Source organism: Anas acuta, chromosome 1 (assembly GCF_963932015.1).
Source record: "Anas acuta chromosome 1, bAnaAcu1.1, whole genome shotgun sequence".
Classification (NCBI taxonomy): domain Eukaryota; kingdom Metazoa; phylum Chordata; class Aves; order Anseriformes; family Anatidae; genus Anas; species Anas acuta.
In genome coordinates this window covers 19,271,432-19,292,529 of record NC_088979.1, presented here as the reverse complement: position 1 = coordinate 19,292,529, position 21,098 = coordinate 19,271,432, and the positions used below count along the sequence as shown (strand labels likewise).

General features: G+C 40.9%; 2 protein-coding genes across 8 annotated transcripts in view; both read left to right on the top strand.

Moving 5' to 3' along the window:
• ZDHHC20 (zinc finger DHHC-type palmitoyltransferase 20) overlaps positions 1-21,098 on the top strand; it is a 319,226-nt gene that overhangs the window by 93,506 nt on the left and 204,622 nt on the right. The gene's annotated exons all lie outside the window — the stretch shown is intronic.
• MICU2 (mitochondrial calcium uptake 2) overlaps positions 1-21,098 on the top strand; it is a 150,036-nt gene that overhangs the window by 93,604 nt on the left and 35,334 nt on the right. For both annotated transcript variants that reach the window (XM_068671430.1, XM_068671422.1), the window contains exons 3-4: positions 19,602-19,633; positions 19,752-19,827. In XM_068671430.1, coding sequence (XP_068527531.1) covers positions 19,602-19,633; positions 19,752-19,827 — 108 coding nt within the window. The remainder of the gene's footprint in view (positions 1-19,601; positions 19,634-19,751; positions 19,828-21,098) is intronic.

The window sequence follows — 21,098 nt, the reverse complement described above, 5'->3', positions numbered from 1 at the left end:
CTGAATGTTATATATGATAACTAATCAAAATGATGTGTGTTATGCATGAGTTTCAGATCTAAAGCATGAGATTCAGAGTTGAAGGCTGAAATTGAAGCTTGTGTAAGCTGTGAAGCTCCATATGGGAAGCATAGATAGAAGTGTTTTACAGGGAGCCATTGGCACAGCTGGGAACTGAATTCAGTCCTCCTGAATTTCTAACATTATAACAAAGGAATTTTTTCTCTCTCTCACTTTGCATTTAGCAGTTTTTAGTACTGGTATTTTGTTGTTGCTCAGGTTCTCCAAGCGTGACATGCAAACTGGGATGTACAGGACAGACACGGTCCCTTGCTCACTGCTAGATGGAAGGTAAAGGGAAGCAGTGGGCAAGAAGTGACATAATGGTTTGAAGTCATGATATAAATCTCTTGTGAGTTTTAGAGAATCAGCCACTTCTGGCCAAAGCCTCTTAGTTGTCATTTACTTATTTCTTAGAGTGGGGTTATGAGTGAAGGAAAATGATGTTACTGTTGAGGATGCTGCATGCATAAGCAGATAACCAGACTGCTGAAAAATTCTGCATTTATAACCAGGCTATATGTGAAGTTGTCATGTACCTGGTTCAGCTGTCCTTCACCATCCAAACATCATTAGGAAATCCTACCACGACCCTAAGAAACTGTTTCAAGAAACATATTACATACATCTGGCATTTCAATTTCTCTTAACTGTCCAAATACAGCATTGAAATTGAAATTGAAATTTATAAAATACCAGATTGATTTGGATAGGATGTTGCTCCTCGGTCAATTGTTGTTAAATAGATAAGTTAGTCAGTATCTTTTTTTCTTTTCTCCTCAGCAGCTGTTTGTTAACACTGATAATTGAGTTACATAGACTGTCTGTTGCAACACTGATTGTGTCTACTGGACTGGTTTACCTAAAAATTAATTTTAAATTGTTCTTTATGTAGAAACAGTAGAAATACTGCAGAAAATCATAAAAACTTGGTAATGTGTATTCATGTTTGGACATAAGCTTTGTTGTAAAATCAAAATGAAGGCTTGTGCATCAATGTTGCTTCATGGTGGTTGCATCACAGGGTACAAAGTAGCAGAATCTGAATTAGGATTCTTATGGGGAAATGGGATCTTCCCCCAGCAGCGGTCAAATCTGGCCTGTTGGCCAAGCTGCTTTTTGGTGTATTGATCACTAGCACTGGCACTGACTTATTTTTTCCTCTTGTTCTTCAGAAATGTTTCTTAGGCTGAGAGTCCCAGAAAGAGACGGGAGATGCTGGGATTAGAGCAGAGGAGCCAGGCAGCAGCCAGGGAGCATGCGCAATCCAAGGGGGGAGCAGGAGGAAGAACTAAACTGTGGTGGTCAAAGGAAAGGGAAATGCAGCAAAATCACTTACAAAGGTGTAGGTTTTGCCATCTCATTGCACAGTGGGGGGGTGCCTTTGGGGAACCGCGGTTCCATTTCCATGCCTTCATCCAAGAAATAGGAGGTACCTGGGATACATTTCTTGGAAGGTCAGGCAGGGAAATACATTTTTGATCCTTAAAACTATACTTTATTATATTAATTATATTAATTAATTTGTATTTTTATGTCTGTGTCTGCTTGAGACAACAGCAAGGTTATAATAAGCTCCTGGCTTTGTTTTGATCCTTATTTTTAATTTTGTGGCAATGCTGACTAGCTAGAGAATGACACAGAATCAGAATTCTTATCTCTATCGACTGCAATGCTTGCTGATTAGTTAAAAAATACAAGACACCATGATTTGAAGATAATTTGCTAGCTATTCTGCTTTCTGAGGAGCAGTATTTAATGAGGAGGTATATTGCAAGTTCTCAATGAATGAAAGCAGTTTTTTAAAACACGGCGCAAGAACAATATTGATACTAAAACTGGTCAGACTTCAGCCGAGCTGTAAGCGAGAGGCAAGTGGTCTCAACGCACATCTTGAAGGATTTAGTTATTTAAAGTGTGAAAGTTATTGGTTATTTAATGGCACCTGAATGGAAAACAGATTCCTTGAAAAGAATGAAAATATATTGTGCGCATACAGAATACTTGTAGTACAAGTAATGGAAAGATCTGGTTATTAATAACAGGAGCCTGCTTGTTGTATAAACAACGTCTGCGTTAGAATTTCAGAAGTCTTGCAGCAGTTTCTGCTTTAGTTAACTATTCCAGTTTCGTGACATGCTACCGTGATATTTAAAATACTTAACAGAGAAGTCACACTTCTCTTTTGTAATACATGTGGGCAAAATTCAAGAACTCCTACAATTGTTCATGGGCTCTGAATATTTTTCCTATTTGTAAGGACTTTTTATTTTTGTGGAACACCACGTATTATTTGGACTGCATTTGTAACATAATTGTTGACATACCACCGAAAATATCTCCTGGATTTTTTCTGCCATGGGTTCTGAATGCTTTTTTGACAGATTACTTCAGTATTATTTCTTTAATAAATTCAGTGGAACTTAATCAGTTCTGAAACATCCTGCTTCACTGACAATTAAGTCTTAACAGATGTAGCGTGAAAATCAGACTCAATGAATTTTTATCACTCTTAAATGTATTTTAATTTCTTGCAGCATATGTCCTTAACACAGACAGGTATTGTTTTGTATCTAAAAAGTGCAATCTGCTTATAAAATACCTTGGGTTTCATTACAATGCTTAGAAATGATGGCGCTCTGGCAGACCCCTAGGTGGATGATAACAGGTGCCAGAAGTGCACATCAGGTTCCTGCCAAAATCCATCTTGCATTCTGGCCTCGTGTTCTCAGTTGTGTGTGACTTTGTGCTCATGGTTCTGTGCTTTCCCTTAGGCCAGAGCAGGATTTTTATATTAGTCATGTGATTGATTCTTTTTGGAGTAATCTTGATACTTGATAATCCTTTTTTTTTTTCTCATAAGAAATATTAAATTGTGATTTTTTTTTCAAATATTTAAGGTGGACCCATCAAGTATCACTACCATTATAGGAAGTGAGAGCAAGCAAGGTGTGCAGCCTGCTGTGGCAGATGCAGGGAGCAATCCCTGCTTGCCAAGTGAATGACTGGGGCCCAAAGAGGGATCTTTGAGAAGCTGTATTGCCCCCTGTTTTGAGAGCATTGGCGTGCATTTCCCAAAGGGGAACCTACCCACATTATGCACTCATTTTTTGCTGCTCAGCCTGGAGGCACCTGCATTGGCTACAGCACAGGTTGCAGTCAGTAGCCTGTCTCGCCTACTGTGAAACAAAAGCAAATACCAAGCTCAGAGCTTGTTTCCATGCATAAAACACACAGGTTTCTCTTGTCAGAGCCACCTGCTTACATGCCAGTGCCCAGCTCGTTAACTGCAGAGGAGGACACATCCCAGAGCCACATCTCAGCAAGGGAACCGACCTCCCAACACTAGCCAGGCTGTCAGAGAGCCCTGGTCTTCACCCTGCCATCCCTCATGCTGCTGAGCACCTGGTCACTCTGCTGGCTACAGCTTTCCTTAAATCTTTCCTCTCAGACCTGGAAAAGGTTTGCATACCTGAAAGTCTGAGGATTTTTCAGCCATACCATATGAAAGCTGCCACTTTTCCAAACAAATCCCACTTTGGTTCTTTCCAGATGGAATTTGAATATAAAACATAGCCAAGCCAGCTGCCATTTGACTTTGTTCAGACTATTTCAGTGGTCTTTTGGGAAGGCTGATGTTTGAAGTCTTCAGTATGATACAGCTCATTTTCCCAGGTACTCGCTGCCTCTTTGTGCCTTTGCTTCACGTCCTCTGCGCTGATACCTTGGATGCTGCTGGAACTGCTGGGACAGGGGAGTCTTGCTGCTGCGGTGGTGTTGGCAAGCACTTAGTAAGTCACCTGTCCCACCGGAGAAATCCTGACTTCTAGAAATCAGAAGACTTCTGTCTTTTTGTGTTCCTCCCCAAATGTTTTTTGGTTTGGTTTGTTTTCCTGCAGAAGAGCAAGATGTGTTTGTTCTTAACTGTGGACCAAATCCAAACAGTTGTGAGCTTGACATTGCAGGTTCTTATAATAGAGAATACTAAAATTAGTCATTTTGTCTCATGTGAATGGGCATCTGCTTTTCCATTGGGCCTGTATTTATTTGCTCTGCTCTCTCTGACAACTTCTGAGAAGCCACCCATGCCCTGACACAGTGATTAATTTTTCTCTGTGGGTTTTCTGGTGGTGGGAAATGTGACAGCTCACTTCTGTCTCATTGTCACTTTCCTGGGAGAAAATATAAAACTTAATGTTCAAAAATTTCATCTGCTTCTCAGGCTTTGGTCTAATCAGCAAAAGAGATCAACTATTAGCAAAAGGGAGCAACATTTTCTGTAATGTGTCTGATAGTAAAGGCAGACTGGGGAAAAAATAAGAGTGGCTTTGCTATGGAGACCAGGAATGGTACTTGAGACAGTAACCCATTACCTAAATGGCTCAATTTGCAGTGGGCAACATAAAATTATTTTACCCGTTCATTACAAGAAAGCTGCCTATTGTTTGCTTTTCATTTGCATTCACTGTGAGAATTGTAAAAAGCCTGCTTAGAATTTGATTCCCATCCCAATTCAATCTCTTTCCACTACAGCTAAAGCAGATGCTCATTGCAGAAGGACAGTCACTGTTCTTTGTGTCCAGTACTGTTGTATGGAGGAGAAAGGATATCTACTTAATCATGCCATTATAAGAACATTGATACCTATTACCACAGCTCACCTAAGTTAACGTGTAATATCTTGTAGTGTTGTTTTTTTTTAAATATTTGTGTGCTCTGTTACGGTGATACTTCATGCCTTAGCACTTCTTTTTAGTATTCCATGGCTAAGTGTATCAACATTTATCATATGCCTTCTAAAAGTCATCTCCCATTTCAGCAGTTTAAAAACTTAAAATATAGACCGTGTATAAATGTTTCATGGTGAATTTAAAATCAGTTGTCACTACTGCTTATATTGGAAAGCAGTGACACAGCATCTTTTCTGTTGCTTGAACACTCTTCTGATACCCAACCTAAAATTAATCATTCTCCGTTTAAACCCACTTGCTCTTATGCCAACATTTTCTATTACCTAAAATAAGCTTTTTTTTCTTTTGAATCTTAACCCCATGATGCGTTATAGATAATTATATCATGACTCAGCACTGGTCTTGTTAGGTTAAGCAAACCCGGGTTTATTTTGATCTCATCTGGCTTGGGGGAGGCCATCTATTCCATGGCTTCGTGTAGGTAGCTTTATTCTGTGGTGGTGTTTTTTTTTTTTTAAATTTGATTTCTTTTTATAAAGCCAACTGCATTCCTTGGCTCAGAGCACAGCCCACCTGCAATCACTGTGTCCTAAGAGGTGGAAAAAGAATTGAAGTCAGGAACTTCTTAAGTTAATGCTGTTTCTGAAACATCTGATTTGTCAAACTGCAGCATCAGTTGTGGAGCTAAGTGATATAAAACAATGATTAATAGAAAAATATACTTGTACTTGGTTGGCATGCACTTTACTCTCAGTCTCCACATGTAGAACAGCTTCCAGCACCACAGGTGCTTTGGTCCTTGTTTGTAGCTCTATGCATATGCCTGGCTGAGAGTATTACAGTAGAGCAAAATATGTCCTGTGTTCTTACTTGAACAAAGTTTTAACATAATCATGGAATTGTGGCTAAGACCAAAAAAAAAAAAAAAAAAACAAAAAAAAACATAGAAATCTGACCAAGAACATTTGACGTGTACAGTGAAGGGGTTAATGCCTTTCAGATAATGTACATCTTTGCACACCTTGCTTGTTCACTTTTTCAATCCAAGATTGCTTTTGGAGAAGTAATTAGTTTGGTCAGAGAAGGTGAGTATGACAGGATGGAGACAATACAAGGATCATTAGAGGCAGTGGACACAGAATCCCAGTTTACTGAAGAATTCTGCAGGTTAAATGAGATGCTGTTAGCAGGAATTTTGATATAAAATGTAGTTGCGTTTTTACATTTGTCTCCTCCATTGTCTTTACTGAATAAATTCTTCTGTATCTATTTTGACAGGCCTAATACGATGTTTACTATGGTGCTTAGTAGGATCAGAATTCTTTAGAAACCTGATTATATAATTGAAGGCAAGGTAAAGACAAATGTGTTTTTGAGGTTTGCTACATCAGATGAGTTGAATTGAGACAGGGACAAGTCTTGGGCAAACAAGACAACTATAGAAAAGATGTTTTAATTCCTTTTTTTTAAAGAGACTGCTGATCGTTACCTTGATTTTTATTTTTTTTGACAGACTTTTTTTTTCCCTCTAGATTCTGAGGAATTTGAGATCACAGGGTCAAGAGAAGGCTTATCTTCACTTCTCTTATTCAGTCTTGAAAGTTCATCCCTTAGAGCAGAAGAGGTGTTCTAGGTGGTGCACAAGACTTTATTTTCTACTGGTAGGGAATGCTGATGCATATCACATCAGTAATTTATTACTAAACTTTCTATTGACAGCATTAATTCTTTTTCTAAATTGGAAATTAACCTTAACATTTTGGCCACTGTGGTAAGTCACAAGTAACATCTGTTTTTATGCTCTTCTGTGATTTCTCATCACTTTAGTTCCACTATAGTTCCCTCTTACCTTTCAGGGGAGTTCTCAGACTCTTCATGATCCTGCTCCTCTTTCCATTACCACCTTACCTTCTGAATAAAGGCAGTGTTTCAAATCAGTTTTAGGTAACTGTCTTCCTTCTATTACTCTGAAAAAAAATAGCCAAAACCAGGTCCCTTCAGTAGTTGTTTTGTGTGGCAAAAAAATAAGATAAACCTTTCTTAGCTTAAAATACAGAAGCCTTCTGTTATCACTTGCATGCTCTTGGAGCCCCTGCTGTATGAAAACTTCCCAAACATCTGTTAATTGCTATGTGGCAGATGTTAATGATGTATAAACAAGTCAGACTCAGCAGGGGCTGTTACTGGTTTGCTCTGAGCTTCTAGATTTGCTAAAAACAGAATGAGCTAATCTTAGAAGTTAGAAAGAAACTCCTGTCTAATTTAAAGGGAAAAGCAATAATAATGTGGACCGTCAACTGAAGCAAATCAACCACTGAAAGGAACTCCTATTACGTATGAGAAGGAAGAAAGATAGAACAGCTAGAGATTACAAATAATGCCAAAACCTGGGGAGTTCTGGAAATAATGAAGCAGGTCAGCACAGGACCAGTAAAAAACCCAAAGCAGTAGGCAGCATCTTCTGTAGGCAAGTTCCCAAACAAGGTAATTAGAATATCCTTATCTTCAGAGCCTTATAAAGGGAAAAGGTTCCTTCTGGAAATTCTGACAGGACAGGATCAGCTTAATTCAGCTCTGAATAGCAATTCCATTTACCACTAGTCATGCTTATAATCTCTAGGAATCTAAAATATCTGAAGTTAAGTGCTACACTGCTGTACCTATGCCAAAAGTCTCTTCCCCTCAAATATCCCTTTTTTCTTCTTATGCCGATTCACTAATCACTAATGGGAGTTAGTAGCAATTGTTATGATTCTGCAGAAAAAGAAAGTGATGTGTTGTGTTATGCTAGAAAAGACATCCAGTAATTCAGTTTGTTCTTTTAATAAAACAAGTTACAAAATGGATGTTTCTTTTATGTGTGTTTACTCAGCCTTTTCTTTCAATGGATGGTGTCAGGAGACTTTGGGAAGATGAGGAACAGATGGATATCACCAAATGCAAAAGTCAGAATCACAGAATGGTTTGGGTTGGAAAGGACCTTAAAGGTCATCTAGTTCCAACCCCCTGCCATGGGCAGGGACACCTCCCACTAGACCCCATCCTACCTGGCTTTAAAAACTTCCAGGAATGGGGCATCCACAACTTCTCTGGGCTACCTGGTCCAGGGCCTCACCACACTGACTAAAAAATTTCCTCCTAAGGTCTAAATTAAACCCACCCGTTTTTATTTTAAAGCCATTCAACCTTGTCCAGTCACTACACTCCCAGGGGTACTGAGGGCCCACAGTTTCCCTAGTCTTCCTTTTATCACTGATATACCTATGGAAGCCTTTCTTGTTGCCTGTCTGCTCAGACAATGTCTTTGTATCCCTCACAGGATGTCTGTCCTTGCTTCCACTCTCTGTAGGCCTCCTTTTTCTCTTTGAGTTTGGCCAGGATCTCCTAGTTCATCCATGCAGGCCTCCTGGCATTTTTGCCCAACTTCCTCTTCACTGGGATGCATCGCTCCCGAGTTTGAAGGAGGTGATCCTTGAATATTAATAAGCTTTCTTGGGCCCTTTTTCCCTCCAGGGCTTTGTCACGTAGTACTCTACCAAGCAGATTCCTGAAGAGGGCAAAGCCTGCTCTCCCAAAGTCCACAGTAGAGAGCTTGCTCTCTCCTCGCAGCCCTCTGGATCCAAAATGCAAGTATTCTGAGTAAAACTATGTAATATTAGCAAGTGGATCTGAAACAACCTTGTGAACTTTATTTCGTTTTGATTTGTCACATTTTAGAAGTTCCACATACCCACATTCAAAAAAGGCAGTCATTAATTTACTAAATGCTTTCAAGATACCTAAAATCTAAATGTGTAAAGAAAGTGATTTCATCCCTTTTTGTCCTATTGTACAAATGCATTTATGGTTTCTTCAAGAGAAGTCTGCTGCAAGGCAGAGGTGAAGAGAAGCTAGCCCCAGTCACCCCATACAGGAACTGCAAACCATCTAGTGCATGTTCAGCTGATCCTTTCATTCCTAAGCAGAATTTATATTGGTTATAATTTAGAAATTAACTGCAGTATAACTGTTCTGTAACTGTATTGAGCACACTCAGACATCTAGTCAATGTCAATGGCCTGTTCATGAATAAGGCTTATGTTCTGGAAGATAAATGTAATAGTGTTCTGAATTTTTGTGGTGTTTACCGTGCTCTAGACAGTAAGACAAAATGTCCTAGACCTTGATCTTAAACACGGAGTTCTCATTAACAAAAATTACCAATGTAGAACTGTTTCCTTTCAATAAAATGTCCAAATTCGCAGTTAAATCCAGTATGTTGTGGTCTCTGATCTTAAGAATTAAAGCAAAAATAGCTCTTTCTCTCTTCACAAGTTGTCAGTGAGATGTAAACCAGGATACAGCCTTAAACGCATAGTAAAGAATGTTGTTGCCTGTGGTATAAGCAAGGGGGTAGGAATCTTAAATCTCCACATGCAACCTACCAGCTATTGCTTTTACTTAGTGTTAGAGTAAGTTACACAGGCACCTAAACTGATGTTTTCCTGTTGCAAACTCAGTTAGGTGACTGTATTAGATTAGAGAGGTGTCTTGTATTCATAGTCCTCATGGAAACAAAAGTCTTCAAGCATTCATTCATAGAATCACAGAATAGCTGAGGCTGGAGGGGAGCCCTGGAGATTATCCCAGAAAGGTCAGTGAGGGGAGGTTGCCCAGGACCATGTCAAGTTGGGTTTTGAATATCTCCAGGGATGAAGACGCCATAACCTCTCTGGGCAACCTGTTCCAGTGCTTGACCACACCCTCACTATAAAAAACAGTTCATTCGCATGCTTAAATAAAATTTCTTATATTTCAATGTCTGTATGTTGCCTCTTGTCCATACAGCTGACATGACTTAGAAGTCTATCTCTGTTGTTTTTGCTGCTTCCCATCAGGTATTTATAGATACTGGTATGATCCCCATGTACCTTATCTTTTCAAGACTAAGCAATTGCAGCCCTTTCAGTCTCCATGTATGCCAGATGTTTTAGTCCCTTAATCATCCTCCTGGCACTTTACTTGTATGTTCAGGACATTTGTGTCTCCCTTGTACCGGAAAGCCCAGCACTGGACACAGCACTCCAATTGTGTCTCACCAGGACTGAGCAGAGGGGAGGGATCACCACCCGGGATGCTTTTTGACCTTCTGTGGTGCAGAGGCATGTTGCTGGTTCATTATCAACTTCTGGTCCACCAAGACCCCAGGTCCTTTTCTGCCAAGCAGTTTTCCAGCTACTCAGTTCCAGCCACTTGCTACCCAGAGTTTAGTCCTCCAAAGGTACAGGACTTGGCATTTCCCTTTGCTGAACTTCATGAAATCCCTGTTGATCCATTTCTTCACCCTATCAAGGTCCATCTGGGCAGCAGCAGAACTGTGTGGTCTGTAAACCACTCCTACCAAATTTTCATTTGCAATGCATTTTGCTGGAGAAATGGCTGTACAATTTGCATTCACCACAGGGGAACCTTCCTTCACAGAGCCTCTCACAAACTTCTCTGAACCTCCTGAGGCCATCTTTTGCAGTCACCAAAAAGATGCTCTTTGTGCTATGTTCCCTAGAGATTTTTACCTCTGGAAAACAGATAAGAGCAACAAGATGCTGGGAAGGATGCATTTAGTCTTTGAAGGGTGTAAGGCAGCCCTGAAGGAGTCAAATTATGTGTGTTTGATGGAAGGACAAGGCAACAGCAGAGTGGAACAGGATGAGAGATTACCAGCATCATTAGGATAGTGCAGCAATAGAAGTCAGGTATCCTGTTGATGAGATTTCCAGAGTTCCCAATAGCTGTGCAGGTGGACATCAGCCATCCCCCCACCTTTTTTTTTTCTTTTCTGAAGGTCTCACTAAGGATTGCTGGGATATAATGAGCAGAAGTTTTCCAAACTGTGACTTCTAACAAAATTTCATTGTATTTTTCCAATCAGGTGTCATCCCTTGGAACGTTTTTAGCAATGATTCTATGAACTTTTACTGCACATTGCTGTAAAAATAAGTAAATTAATCTTCAAAAGAAAAATATTGTTTTAACAAAAAAGAAAGCATTAATCATGGTGTAAATAATTTGATATGTCATAGGGTGAAATGGAAAAAACAGTGAGCTACTATGTAAACTGGATCTACACAGCATTTGATATTTACAGCACTCTTGAGAACACACCCGATTTATGTGAAATGTCAGTGCTCCTAGTTACTTGCTCACTGCAGTAATTTAAATTGGCTTGATGCACTGATCTGTCAGCTATTTACTGCTTGGACACAAGCGCTATAAATGCCCTACATCTGAACAGAGTTATGGTAACAGCACTGCATTTTTCATGCTGATACCACAAAAAAAAAACTTCAAATTTTTCACAAAATGTCTCCAATTTTATTTTTTTAGTTATATTATTACATTTCTTTCTTTTTTTCCAGTAGGAATAAGCAATATCAACATCACCTTCATGTTTTTTGTACTTAGTTGTGTAAGTTTAAGAAAAAGCAAACTACTACATAAACATAGCAGTTGAATGTCGCTATCATCTTTTGAACCCCAAACTCCAGTTTAGTATTAATATTATCTTTCTAACATATGACCGTGTATTTGCGTGTACATAAACCGGTGAAAAAGCATGAGCAAAAGTCTTCTGGGAGCAACAGGACAAAGCAGGTGGCCCATGTGGTCTTTTCTGGCCTTGTTATCTGTCATTCTTGCATGTCAGGGTGTTTGTTACATGTCAGAGTACAATAAATAAACCACAGTTACTTGATGTAATTTGGTACAGTTTGATCTGATTTGCAGTTCCTGCGTAGGGTATAAATTATGTCCAGGCAAGGAGGTTAAAAAAAAGAAGTCCTCTCTAATAAAAGAGGGAATTATTGTCCATAGTAAAGAAATGTAGTTTGGGTCCTTACTGCAACTGAACCACTTACTCTTTACTGACACAGGCCTCTTCTCCTTATTTAAGGATCAGTAAGGTAGCTTTATGCTACTGATAAATCCCCATGCAAAGGACAAATTCTTCACCTGGTACCTCTCTTATGTATGCCAGCATGTGAATCCAACTTGTGATAACTAAGTTTTTTTATATTCTTGTATTCTTTAATATTGTTGCATTTAATAGTACTTATGTTTTGTGACATTTTGCAAAACTCGTGAAAAGTGCACAGTAGGTAAGATCTTCAGATACATACGGAAGAGTACAAATTGTAGAAGTGGTTGAATAAGATACAACAAGGATAGTTGCTACAGTAGTGATGGCAGCTTTACATTGAGCACAGAAGCTTAAATCAAGTCATATACAGGAGATTAGAATAAATTTCTGTTGCTGTTAAGTTGTTGACCTTTTCCTTCATTTTGATAGTGGAATGATTGATAGGCACACATTCTCATTTTGAATCCAAATTCATCTCTGTTTACAATTAAGAGGCAATTTTCTCACGTTGTGCATGCAGTTAAACTTTTAATTGTCATTTCATTGTTGTTGTTCTCACTTGCCTCTTCATTTTTGTTACATATATCTTCTCCCCCCTTAAAGTAGATTGCAGAGCCCTTAGACCACGGATCCTGACTTCCACCACTGCCTACTAGAGGAGCAGAATTAAACCTCTAGTGACACGAGGCTATCTTAGTTTATCTTCATCTGTTGTTTGTACCTCAACCTAGCACGTGCTCCAGAACTGCTATACTTGAAAAATTAGTCTTTGTTAGCCATAGGAGACGACAACATGAAGCACGGCAATGCTACAGAAATCATCTCCTCTTCACTGCACAGCAGGAACAAAGTTCATGAATTCAAAGTCTTCTTGAAGGCTTAGTCTAGCTTATGCTGTTCTGGAGATTGGCAGGAGTCATTCTCCACCCTTCTGGTCTCTGAAACATACATTATGGGTACAGCTCCTTCCAGGTAATTGTCTTTTACAATAATTTATTGCTCCAGTTATGCAGCCCATTCCACCTCTTGTACCGTAATCCACTTTCCCCTTTGCACCTGATAAAATTCTTAATATACCACTTGCAAAAGTATTCATCTACTCTGTTCATATATAAGTGAATGTCAGGCCAGAGCAAGTGGTTGTAGGATCTCTTTAAAGTTATGGAAGGAAGCAGGTAAGTCCAAGGCCCATAGTAGACACCTCTCTCAATGTGGAATAAATTGCTCTTTCATTGTGTCTGTTCTCTCCCCTGACTATAAAGGGAGCCTGGAGTCATCAGTCAGGATGAGGTTTGTAGACAGAGATAATATCTTTTATTAGACCAGCTGCTGTAAGCTGGAAAAATTAGACAAGCTTTTGGGCACATGAGCTCTCCTTCAGACCTGAAATAGGAGCAGCAGGTTTTTGAGCTAATTATACACCCTTTTCTACGTATGTTTGTAGACCATCGTAGTTATAGCAAAGCACCATAGAAACCACTAACTCAGATTTAGGCATCTAATTTTTAGATATCTAAATGAAGCCAGAGCAACCAAACATGGGGCACTGAATTGGGAGTTTGGAGCCCTGCATTTCACACAAGAAAAGTTTTCCTTCAGGATGCTGCCTCTAGTCCTGACCTCAGACCAGCACAGGAGGCTGGCAGCCTCTCCTCCAGGGAGCTGCTCATCTGCCAGAGATCTGCATGCTCTGCTTGGCTCCTTGCTCTTCATGTGTGAAATAAGACCTGTGAAGTCTTATCTCACATCTCTCGCTCCTGCCGTGGCTGAGAGCTGCCGTTGCTTGCAGACACGGAGAGCTGTCGAATTGCAGTTCCAGTTAGCCCTTCCCAGCCTGGATTGCTGCTACACTTTCTGGTTGTATTGGAAGAAATCCCCTTCTGTATGCTATATAACACTGCAAGGATTAGCAGTGCACGTGTGATGGTAAGCCTGGGAGTTTGAGCATATTCTCAAACTTTTCCTGTCTGCATCCTGGGTATGTTATTAGGATGGAGAGCAGACCAAGGAGCAAGTCACCTTCCCTGGATAATACCTATGGAAAAGTGGCTCCCTTGTTCTCGCTGCTGTTCCCAAAGGCTGCTGCTACAGCCCCAGAGAGGACAGAGGTGCTCACGTGCTCGGTGGTGAGCATCACAAGCTGAGGTTTTAACCCGGCACCATGGGTTATTCTGGTTAACATTGGTAACTACATGCCACTGTCCCTTTAACGGGTTTTGGAAAGTGGCATATCTGAAATGTTCAGTCTCTTTTGGTTTCCTAAAAGGTTGTGTCATCCTTTGATGTTTCCTCCCTGCATCAGCTTCCCACCCCTCTTACCCCAGGCTGCCTGACTCACAGAGACGTCCTCCTGCACCGGCTGGGGCTGATGCAACTGCTCCTCTGAGATGGACACTTGCCAGTGCTGGCCCCCGCCCAGGACCGTGTATTTCTCATTTCCTTGGAGGGATGATTGCTCTAAATAAAGAAGGACAGATGCAAAGCTTGTTTGGTAAAGCATATCAGAAGCTGCTGTTATTGTAAATTGCCTTTTCCACTGGGCATACTTAGATTTTAATTCAGGTGGTTCAATTCACTAATTCGTGTGATTGAAATGACTTCTGTCAATTATGTTTCAATGGAGCAATGCCCTAATTCAGTAAAAGCTTTCTAGCTGAAGTGGTTTCTTAATTCATTTAAATAGTGCTCTCATTTATTATTCAGATACTGGTGTGCCGGTAGCTATAGGAATCTGACCGCTTGGTTTGTCACGCCTTCAAAAGACTTTTTTTTTTTTTTTTGTCTATTCTTGATTTATCTCTGTCACCAATATTTCAAAAGGAGACTTTAAAGAAGTAATTACTGGCTTGAGTTGTGCCCTTTACATTATTGGTTTCATTAACAGTAAGGTCTTTAAAAATGCATGGAAAAGATTGTGTTTGCTTTTAAGAGCTGAGCATGTAAAGAAGCAAGGTAAACAAAGAACTTGCTGAGATAAGTTACCTGTCCAGTATCATATAAAAATATTAATAATAAAAAGAGCCGGGAATTCAGTACAAGCTACTGAATTTCAATAATCTTATATTTTAGGCTAATTCAAAAATAAATAACCAGGTGTCCTGGAGAAAATCAGTGTCCATGATTCTTATCTAACCTAGCTCACTGGGGTTCAGGGGTTGGACTTGCAGAGTTTGGTTTGTGTGGAAGTTGGTAGTGGGCTAAAAGGGAACAAAACAAAGCCTTGTTCCCAATGGCAGGCAAGGCCGCAGCATGGGCTCTTCTGCAAAGGCCGCAGCGTGCGTTGCACACAGCATTTCTGATTAAGGCCCTGATCCTCAGAGCCTGCAGATTAAAACTCTGCTGAATTCCCATCCCATCTAAAAGGTCCGTTTCATCCATCATTTTGCAGAACGAAAGTTTTATTAAATTGTGACACACAGAACACTGTTGTCGTCTTACTTTATCTGGGAAAAACAAGTAATTTCTTAGGTCCCTAGTATGACTTTGAACTTGTCAAACTTCAGCAAGGATAGCAATGATTGCTATCTAAAATTTAAAAACTGTGAGGACATTTTTTTTTCACTTGGTTGTCACTGTGTCTATCTAAAGTAGAGCTGAAGAGAGATCGTGGGCAAACCTTCTCAGTGACATTGCTGATAAGAGGGACAGGAGCCTGTTGTTCCCTTAAGGAAAGATCCCTATTTTGTCCTGTTCCAATTTGAGGTTAAGTCTGTGGAGGAAGATTTCTTTTAAAATTAATGATGATTTCCATATTAGCAAAATAGAGCAATACTGAGACATGTAAAATTCTACTTTCTCTGCTATCATTGATGATAGTAATTTTTCTGCTTTTGCTTTGGCATTTGGTTGTTGTTGTTGTAATTGTGGATCTTAGTGATTTTTGTTCATTCTTTGGCTCTGCACATCTTTTGTCAGATCTGAGCCCTTCCTGAGCCGCGCGGGTGTAAATGGCTGTTACGGAGTGCAAGTGGGTACTTGTTTAATTCATCCCCTTCCTAACACTAATCCTAACATTGATGTCGGGCTCATTCTACATCTCAGTGTAAAAAATTGATAGCTGATGGAAACCCTTCTATTGTAAGGAATGTATGTGACAAAATACCCAGGCTTGCCGAGGGCAAATTAAAGCTGAAGTAGCTGCTTTTGGCAGTGTTTTCTTAATTACAGTTGTCAGCTAACTTTCTTGGCTAACAGCACAGAATTTGTCTGCTTGCAGGTAGACTCAGCATTCATTCAGCTTAAAAAGCTAGAATGGCTTTTTTTGTCTGTGCAAGGTGTGTCAGTACCTCGTGGTTGTTCCATGGATCCACTGTAGATAGTGAAAGCCGAATGATGGCATCTGTAAAATAGGTAGAGACCCTTGAAAATGCTCAGTGTACCTCAAGCCAGAATTCCATCACAGTCTTGGCAGACGTACAGGAAAGAAAAAAAAAAAAAAAAAGTCTTTCTTCCCATTCATTCCTGTTCAAAACAATAAAAAATTCAAGTTTCTTTTTCTGATATCAAAGTAAGACTGTTTCTACTATAATAAAGTTTTCTCATATGTCATTAATTTTCCTATTAGCAAAAATATATAAAGGTAAAAGAATAAAACTAAAGAGAAGTGCATCATGTGGTTCTTTTACTTATTACGTTAAATTGTTCCAACAAATAATATCCTTGCCTGTATTCCTCAGAGAAAGACTTAGAGCCTTGTATATTTGTGGCCATTTGTCAGGAGTAGCAGCACTGAGATCTAGCTGATAAAGAGGAAGAGGCATTTTTTTAGTGTCTGAACTGGTTAAGAAAACTGTTCCTATATTTGCAGTGTATTTCTTGCAAAGAAGAATTAGGGAATAAGGGCTTAAATTATGTTGTTCATCAGAGGGCTGCATGTGTGATGTGTGAGTCAAGAAATTGAACGAATAAGCACCAAGAGCTGAATTAGTATTCAAGGAATATTACAAGTGGTTCAATAAAAGTAGGTAACATTTCCAAGTGAAAGCTGAGATTTGAACCTTCTCGGATGATTTTATGTGGTGACACTACTAATAACTGGACTTAATTCTTAGAAAATATGCAAGTAGTTACTGGAGGAAATTAATTCTACAGTTTACATTCTATTATTATTATAAGATTGTGTTCTAATACTTTACACAAACTTCAATATGAAAAATAACACTAGTGCCCCAAATGTCAGGTGTGGGTTGTTGGGTGTTTCTTAAAAAAAAAGGAAATGCTGGTGTGCCAGCACACATGCTTACAGACATCTGAATGCTATTTTCATTCCCCTGCATTATAAGAACTTTTTATTTTGAAGCCTATCCTCCTCCTTCTCTTCTTCATCATCATCATCCTCCTCCTCCACTTCTTCTTTCTCCTCCTTCTCATCCTCCTTCTCCTCTGCTACTCAGCAAAGGCTTCGTCTCCTCTGTTGGTCCTCTCCCTTGTGCCAAGATTCCCCAGTCAGTGGTAGCATGAGCACCTCTGTACCGTTGCTGTTACCATCTTTTCACCTCTGAAACAGGTTGGTCGGCATGTTAAGATCTTAACCTTCCCCTGGAGGGTGGCCGTAGCTGAATGCAAGAGGGGAGGTGTTGACAGCAGCCACAGGTCTGTGCATGAGCTCTCAGTAATTGCATTTGTGACTCTGCTGGCTGGAGAAAAGAAGATCCACACGTCTACAACAGATTCTCCTCTCCTTTCCTAATTTTTATTGAGGTAGTGTTATTGTCACTGAGGATATATCCCCTAAAACTGAGTAACTGAGGTGTTACTCAGCACGGTGAAGAGAAGCACAAGCTTAACCAGTCCTCACGAATTTGGCCAACTAGTGTCTAAACTGCAGCTCCCAGCACTTTCTTGCATCAATTATCCATGCCTTTGCCGTTCCAGCCTGCAGAGTTCAGCTCGTCTCCTTCGTCATCCTCCTGGAAGCTGGCAAACAGCTACTGCCTGCTACAGTACTGCAGTGGTGGTTGTCCTCCTGGAGCTGGTGCTCCTTGGGCCACCAGGAGAATGGAAGGAGCAGAGCTGCTGCAAACCAAGTAAGGGTGCGTGGCTGGCTTCAAAACAAATACAAGGAGCATTTTCGGTGAAAATCATTGCAGGGTGGTTTTCCTTTTTTTCCTTTCAGAGTGTGTTGTTTGTGGACACGCAGCCTGACTCATTCCCTCTTAGAAGGCGTCTTGCCTGGTGGGTTCTCCCGAGATGAAAGGGCTGCCACAGTGTGATTTAATTCCTCGTTGAAATGCGCCATACAGAGGAGGCGACATTTCAAGGCTGAGATCTGAATCACAGTACTTGCTAAACAGCCATTCATTAAGATGCTCTATGGTGGTGTTACACTGCTCAGGACTCAGCCCTGCTGCGTATAGGGATTTTTACTCGCTCTCCCAAACTGTTGGTAGCCTGTCTTCTTTTATCTCAAATGAGGCAGAGCAGTGGATTTTGTGTTTCCTTTGGCCTAGAAGGTATCTGTGCACATGGCTTTATATATGTGCGTGTGCAAATACATGTACACGGGCTGCACAAAAATGTATTCATACGCAGTGACAGGTGGTGCTGGCAGCACCTGTTGCTGGGGTCACTCAACACTCCACTTATAAAACCCTAATTTTAGTTGCTTATAACTTTTGTCAAACTCAAACATTTGGGTTGAAACGTTATGTGCCAGGTGCCTGCCTTAGGCTGATTTGGGGGCTGGGGGGAGGAATTTTTCAGCAAAAATGTTACTGCCAGCTCAAGGAGCAGAGACCAAGGCACTGGCTTGCCCATGCTGAAAAGCAGACTGGTGCTGGCTGAGGTGTTCCAGCAGCTCCCTAGGTTGGAAGCCAAAAGTTGCCAGTGGGGTCCCCCTGCAGCCAGGCACGTCTTTTGCCACCGTTACAGAAATGTGCAGTTTTGGTGAGAACGCACCTCGTTTTGGCTAAGCTATGTGAAAGCACTTGGCAGAAGGTTGTTGACCGCAGCCCACCAGGCTGCCCCTGTCGCATCCCATTCCCAACCGGCAGCGCTGTGCTGGGGGCCCTGTGGATGAGAGATGCCCGTGAAGCAGCCCTGGAGCCCGAGCACGGCGGCTGTACCCGGCGGCATCAGTCCCGAGAGCAGATGCAAGGAGCTCTGCCTGTGCTCGCGCTGCGTCAGTGAGGAGGAGAGAGAGGCTGGCTGGAGTCCAGGAGAGCTGGAGGTGAAGGAAAGGAGCCATGAGAGGGGCACGAGTGAAGGACACGGGGCTTCAAGCTTCGTTTGAGGAGAAATGCTGAGGAGACAGGGTGGTGTGATAGGGCGGGTGGCCGGAGAAGTGACGGAGCGCAGCGCCTGCCGGTCCGTGGCTGCAGGGTTTCCGAGCCAGCTGAGAAGTCCCACTGATAAAACACATCACAGATCTGCAGCCAGGAGTACAGGAGTACAGCTTTGTACTGCACAGTGACCTCCCCGTTTGAATGTACACTGAACCTACTGATAAACACTACGAGCCTGTATGGTTTCCCCTGGTGCTGTTTCAGGAGGAAGAGTTGGTCAATTTACTTCTGCTTCACAGAAATATCAATTCTTTCTTTTTTTCTTCTTTTTTTTCCCCTGTGTTTTCTTAGTTTTTGAGTACTCAGACTGCATTATGTGTGCCTGCAAATCCCTTTGTAAATAATCCAGTTGTTTCTCACTGTATAACCTTACTGTGTGACCGCGCTGGTAGCCCGCAGAACGCAAAATCACACCCGTGCGTTAGTCACAGATACCGAGGTGGTTTGGGGTTTCGTCAAGGTTGAAAAACGTTTGAACAGACTGCTCAGATTATTTTTAAATGCTGTCCTTTCTGGATCGTTGTGGGAATTAGAAACAAACTGCCTGCTGCAAAATATTCTGTTTCAAATTAGTTAGCATTTTCCCATAAAAATCTGAAGAAATGCCACAGAACCTGATCAAAGTTTAATGTCAGAGTTTGTTATTGAACGATGATTTTTTTTTTATTATAGGTAAAGCCTCAGCCAAGAAACTGACAAAAAAGGTAAGCAAAATGTTCCTTTCGTCTTCAAAAGAACTTGAATTCTTTCTGCTAGTTAACTAAATAGACTTCTCTTTCAAAACCATTTTTTTTTATTATTTTCTTGTTTGTGTCTTTCAAGGAGGTGGATGCTGCACTGCTGTATGTTACAAAAGCCAAACCAGGACCGACCTTTTTCAGAGAGCTTGGTGATAAAGGTAACAAGGCACTTTTGATCCTGAAGAATACATCTTGTTTTTTATCTCATCGTATAGTATAAATTGAATGTAGTTTTAAAGACTGTTTCATGGATTTGACTTCATCCCCATCTAGCCAGCAGCTGCATCTTTGGCAAGTCTCAGTTACACACGAAGGAGCAAAGAGGCAAGGCTGGGAACTGAAAGCCTTCTGAGGTGCATGCAGGACACATGGAAGAAATCACAAAACCTACTTAGAAAAGAGAAAGGGGCTAAAAGGATGACTTTGGTGCAAAGTGGACTTTTAAGACCTGTTAATAATGGGTCTTTAATTTCATTATATAACTAAAATGCATGGAAAGAAAGAATAGAAAGAAAATTTGTATCTGATTATGTAAAGTGGCCTCTGTGGTTCCAAGGGTGGTGGAATTTATTTCTCTCTCTGGGATCTCAGTGGCCTTTCACAGAATCAACGTGCTTGGGTTTCTTTTCACTCAGCACTTTGACCTTATAGCTGGCTATAAAAGCAAAAAAAAAGAGAGAAATTGAAAGAGAAAACTCTGAGAGCTGGGATATTGTTTGTGTAACAACAGGGAATTAAAGGACATCAAATAAACATCTCATTAGCAGAAATTAATTGAAGGGGCGAAAAACAAACAAGAGGATCAAGGAAACCAAATAAATGAGTAATTAACCATTTCATCAGTAACAAAGACTGAAATTCCCAAACTAATGAGAAAGACTGACAGTGCCTATTCACAAACTTTGTGTATCGGAGAGGTCGGCCTGCATCCCTTACCCCGTGGATGTCTCTGGAAGAGAAAGCTGCCCTTCCCCTGCTCCTTGGCAGGCACCGGCCACACTCCCTGCAGGCACAGCAGACCCATGGCCAGCTTGTGCCAGGAGAGCAGCCCTCAGGCTCAGCCTGCAGCCTTTCACCTGCCCTTTGGTCTCTGCGGGGTTGATTTCTTGCATCCTTGTGCAGGCGTGGAGAGTTCTTCAGCTGGGTGCCTTGCTTGCCACAAGCTCAGCCTTTCTGTCAGTGTCATGCAGAGGCTGCAGGCATCCCCTCCGTGGCCATACCTCAGCAGCCCTGTAATCTCTCGGAACAAATGGAACAATTTTTTTCCAATCCTAGGGAAGGCTGTTTCCAGCTGAACATTCACTCCCTGTCTTTGCAAATTATTAATAGCAATCTCCTTTCCCAGGACAGCGTTTAAAGGATTCCCGCTCTTCAATTCTCAGATATTCTTTCACTATCGCTGATTTTGTAAAGCTTTTCTTTTTGAAGT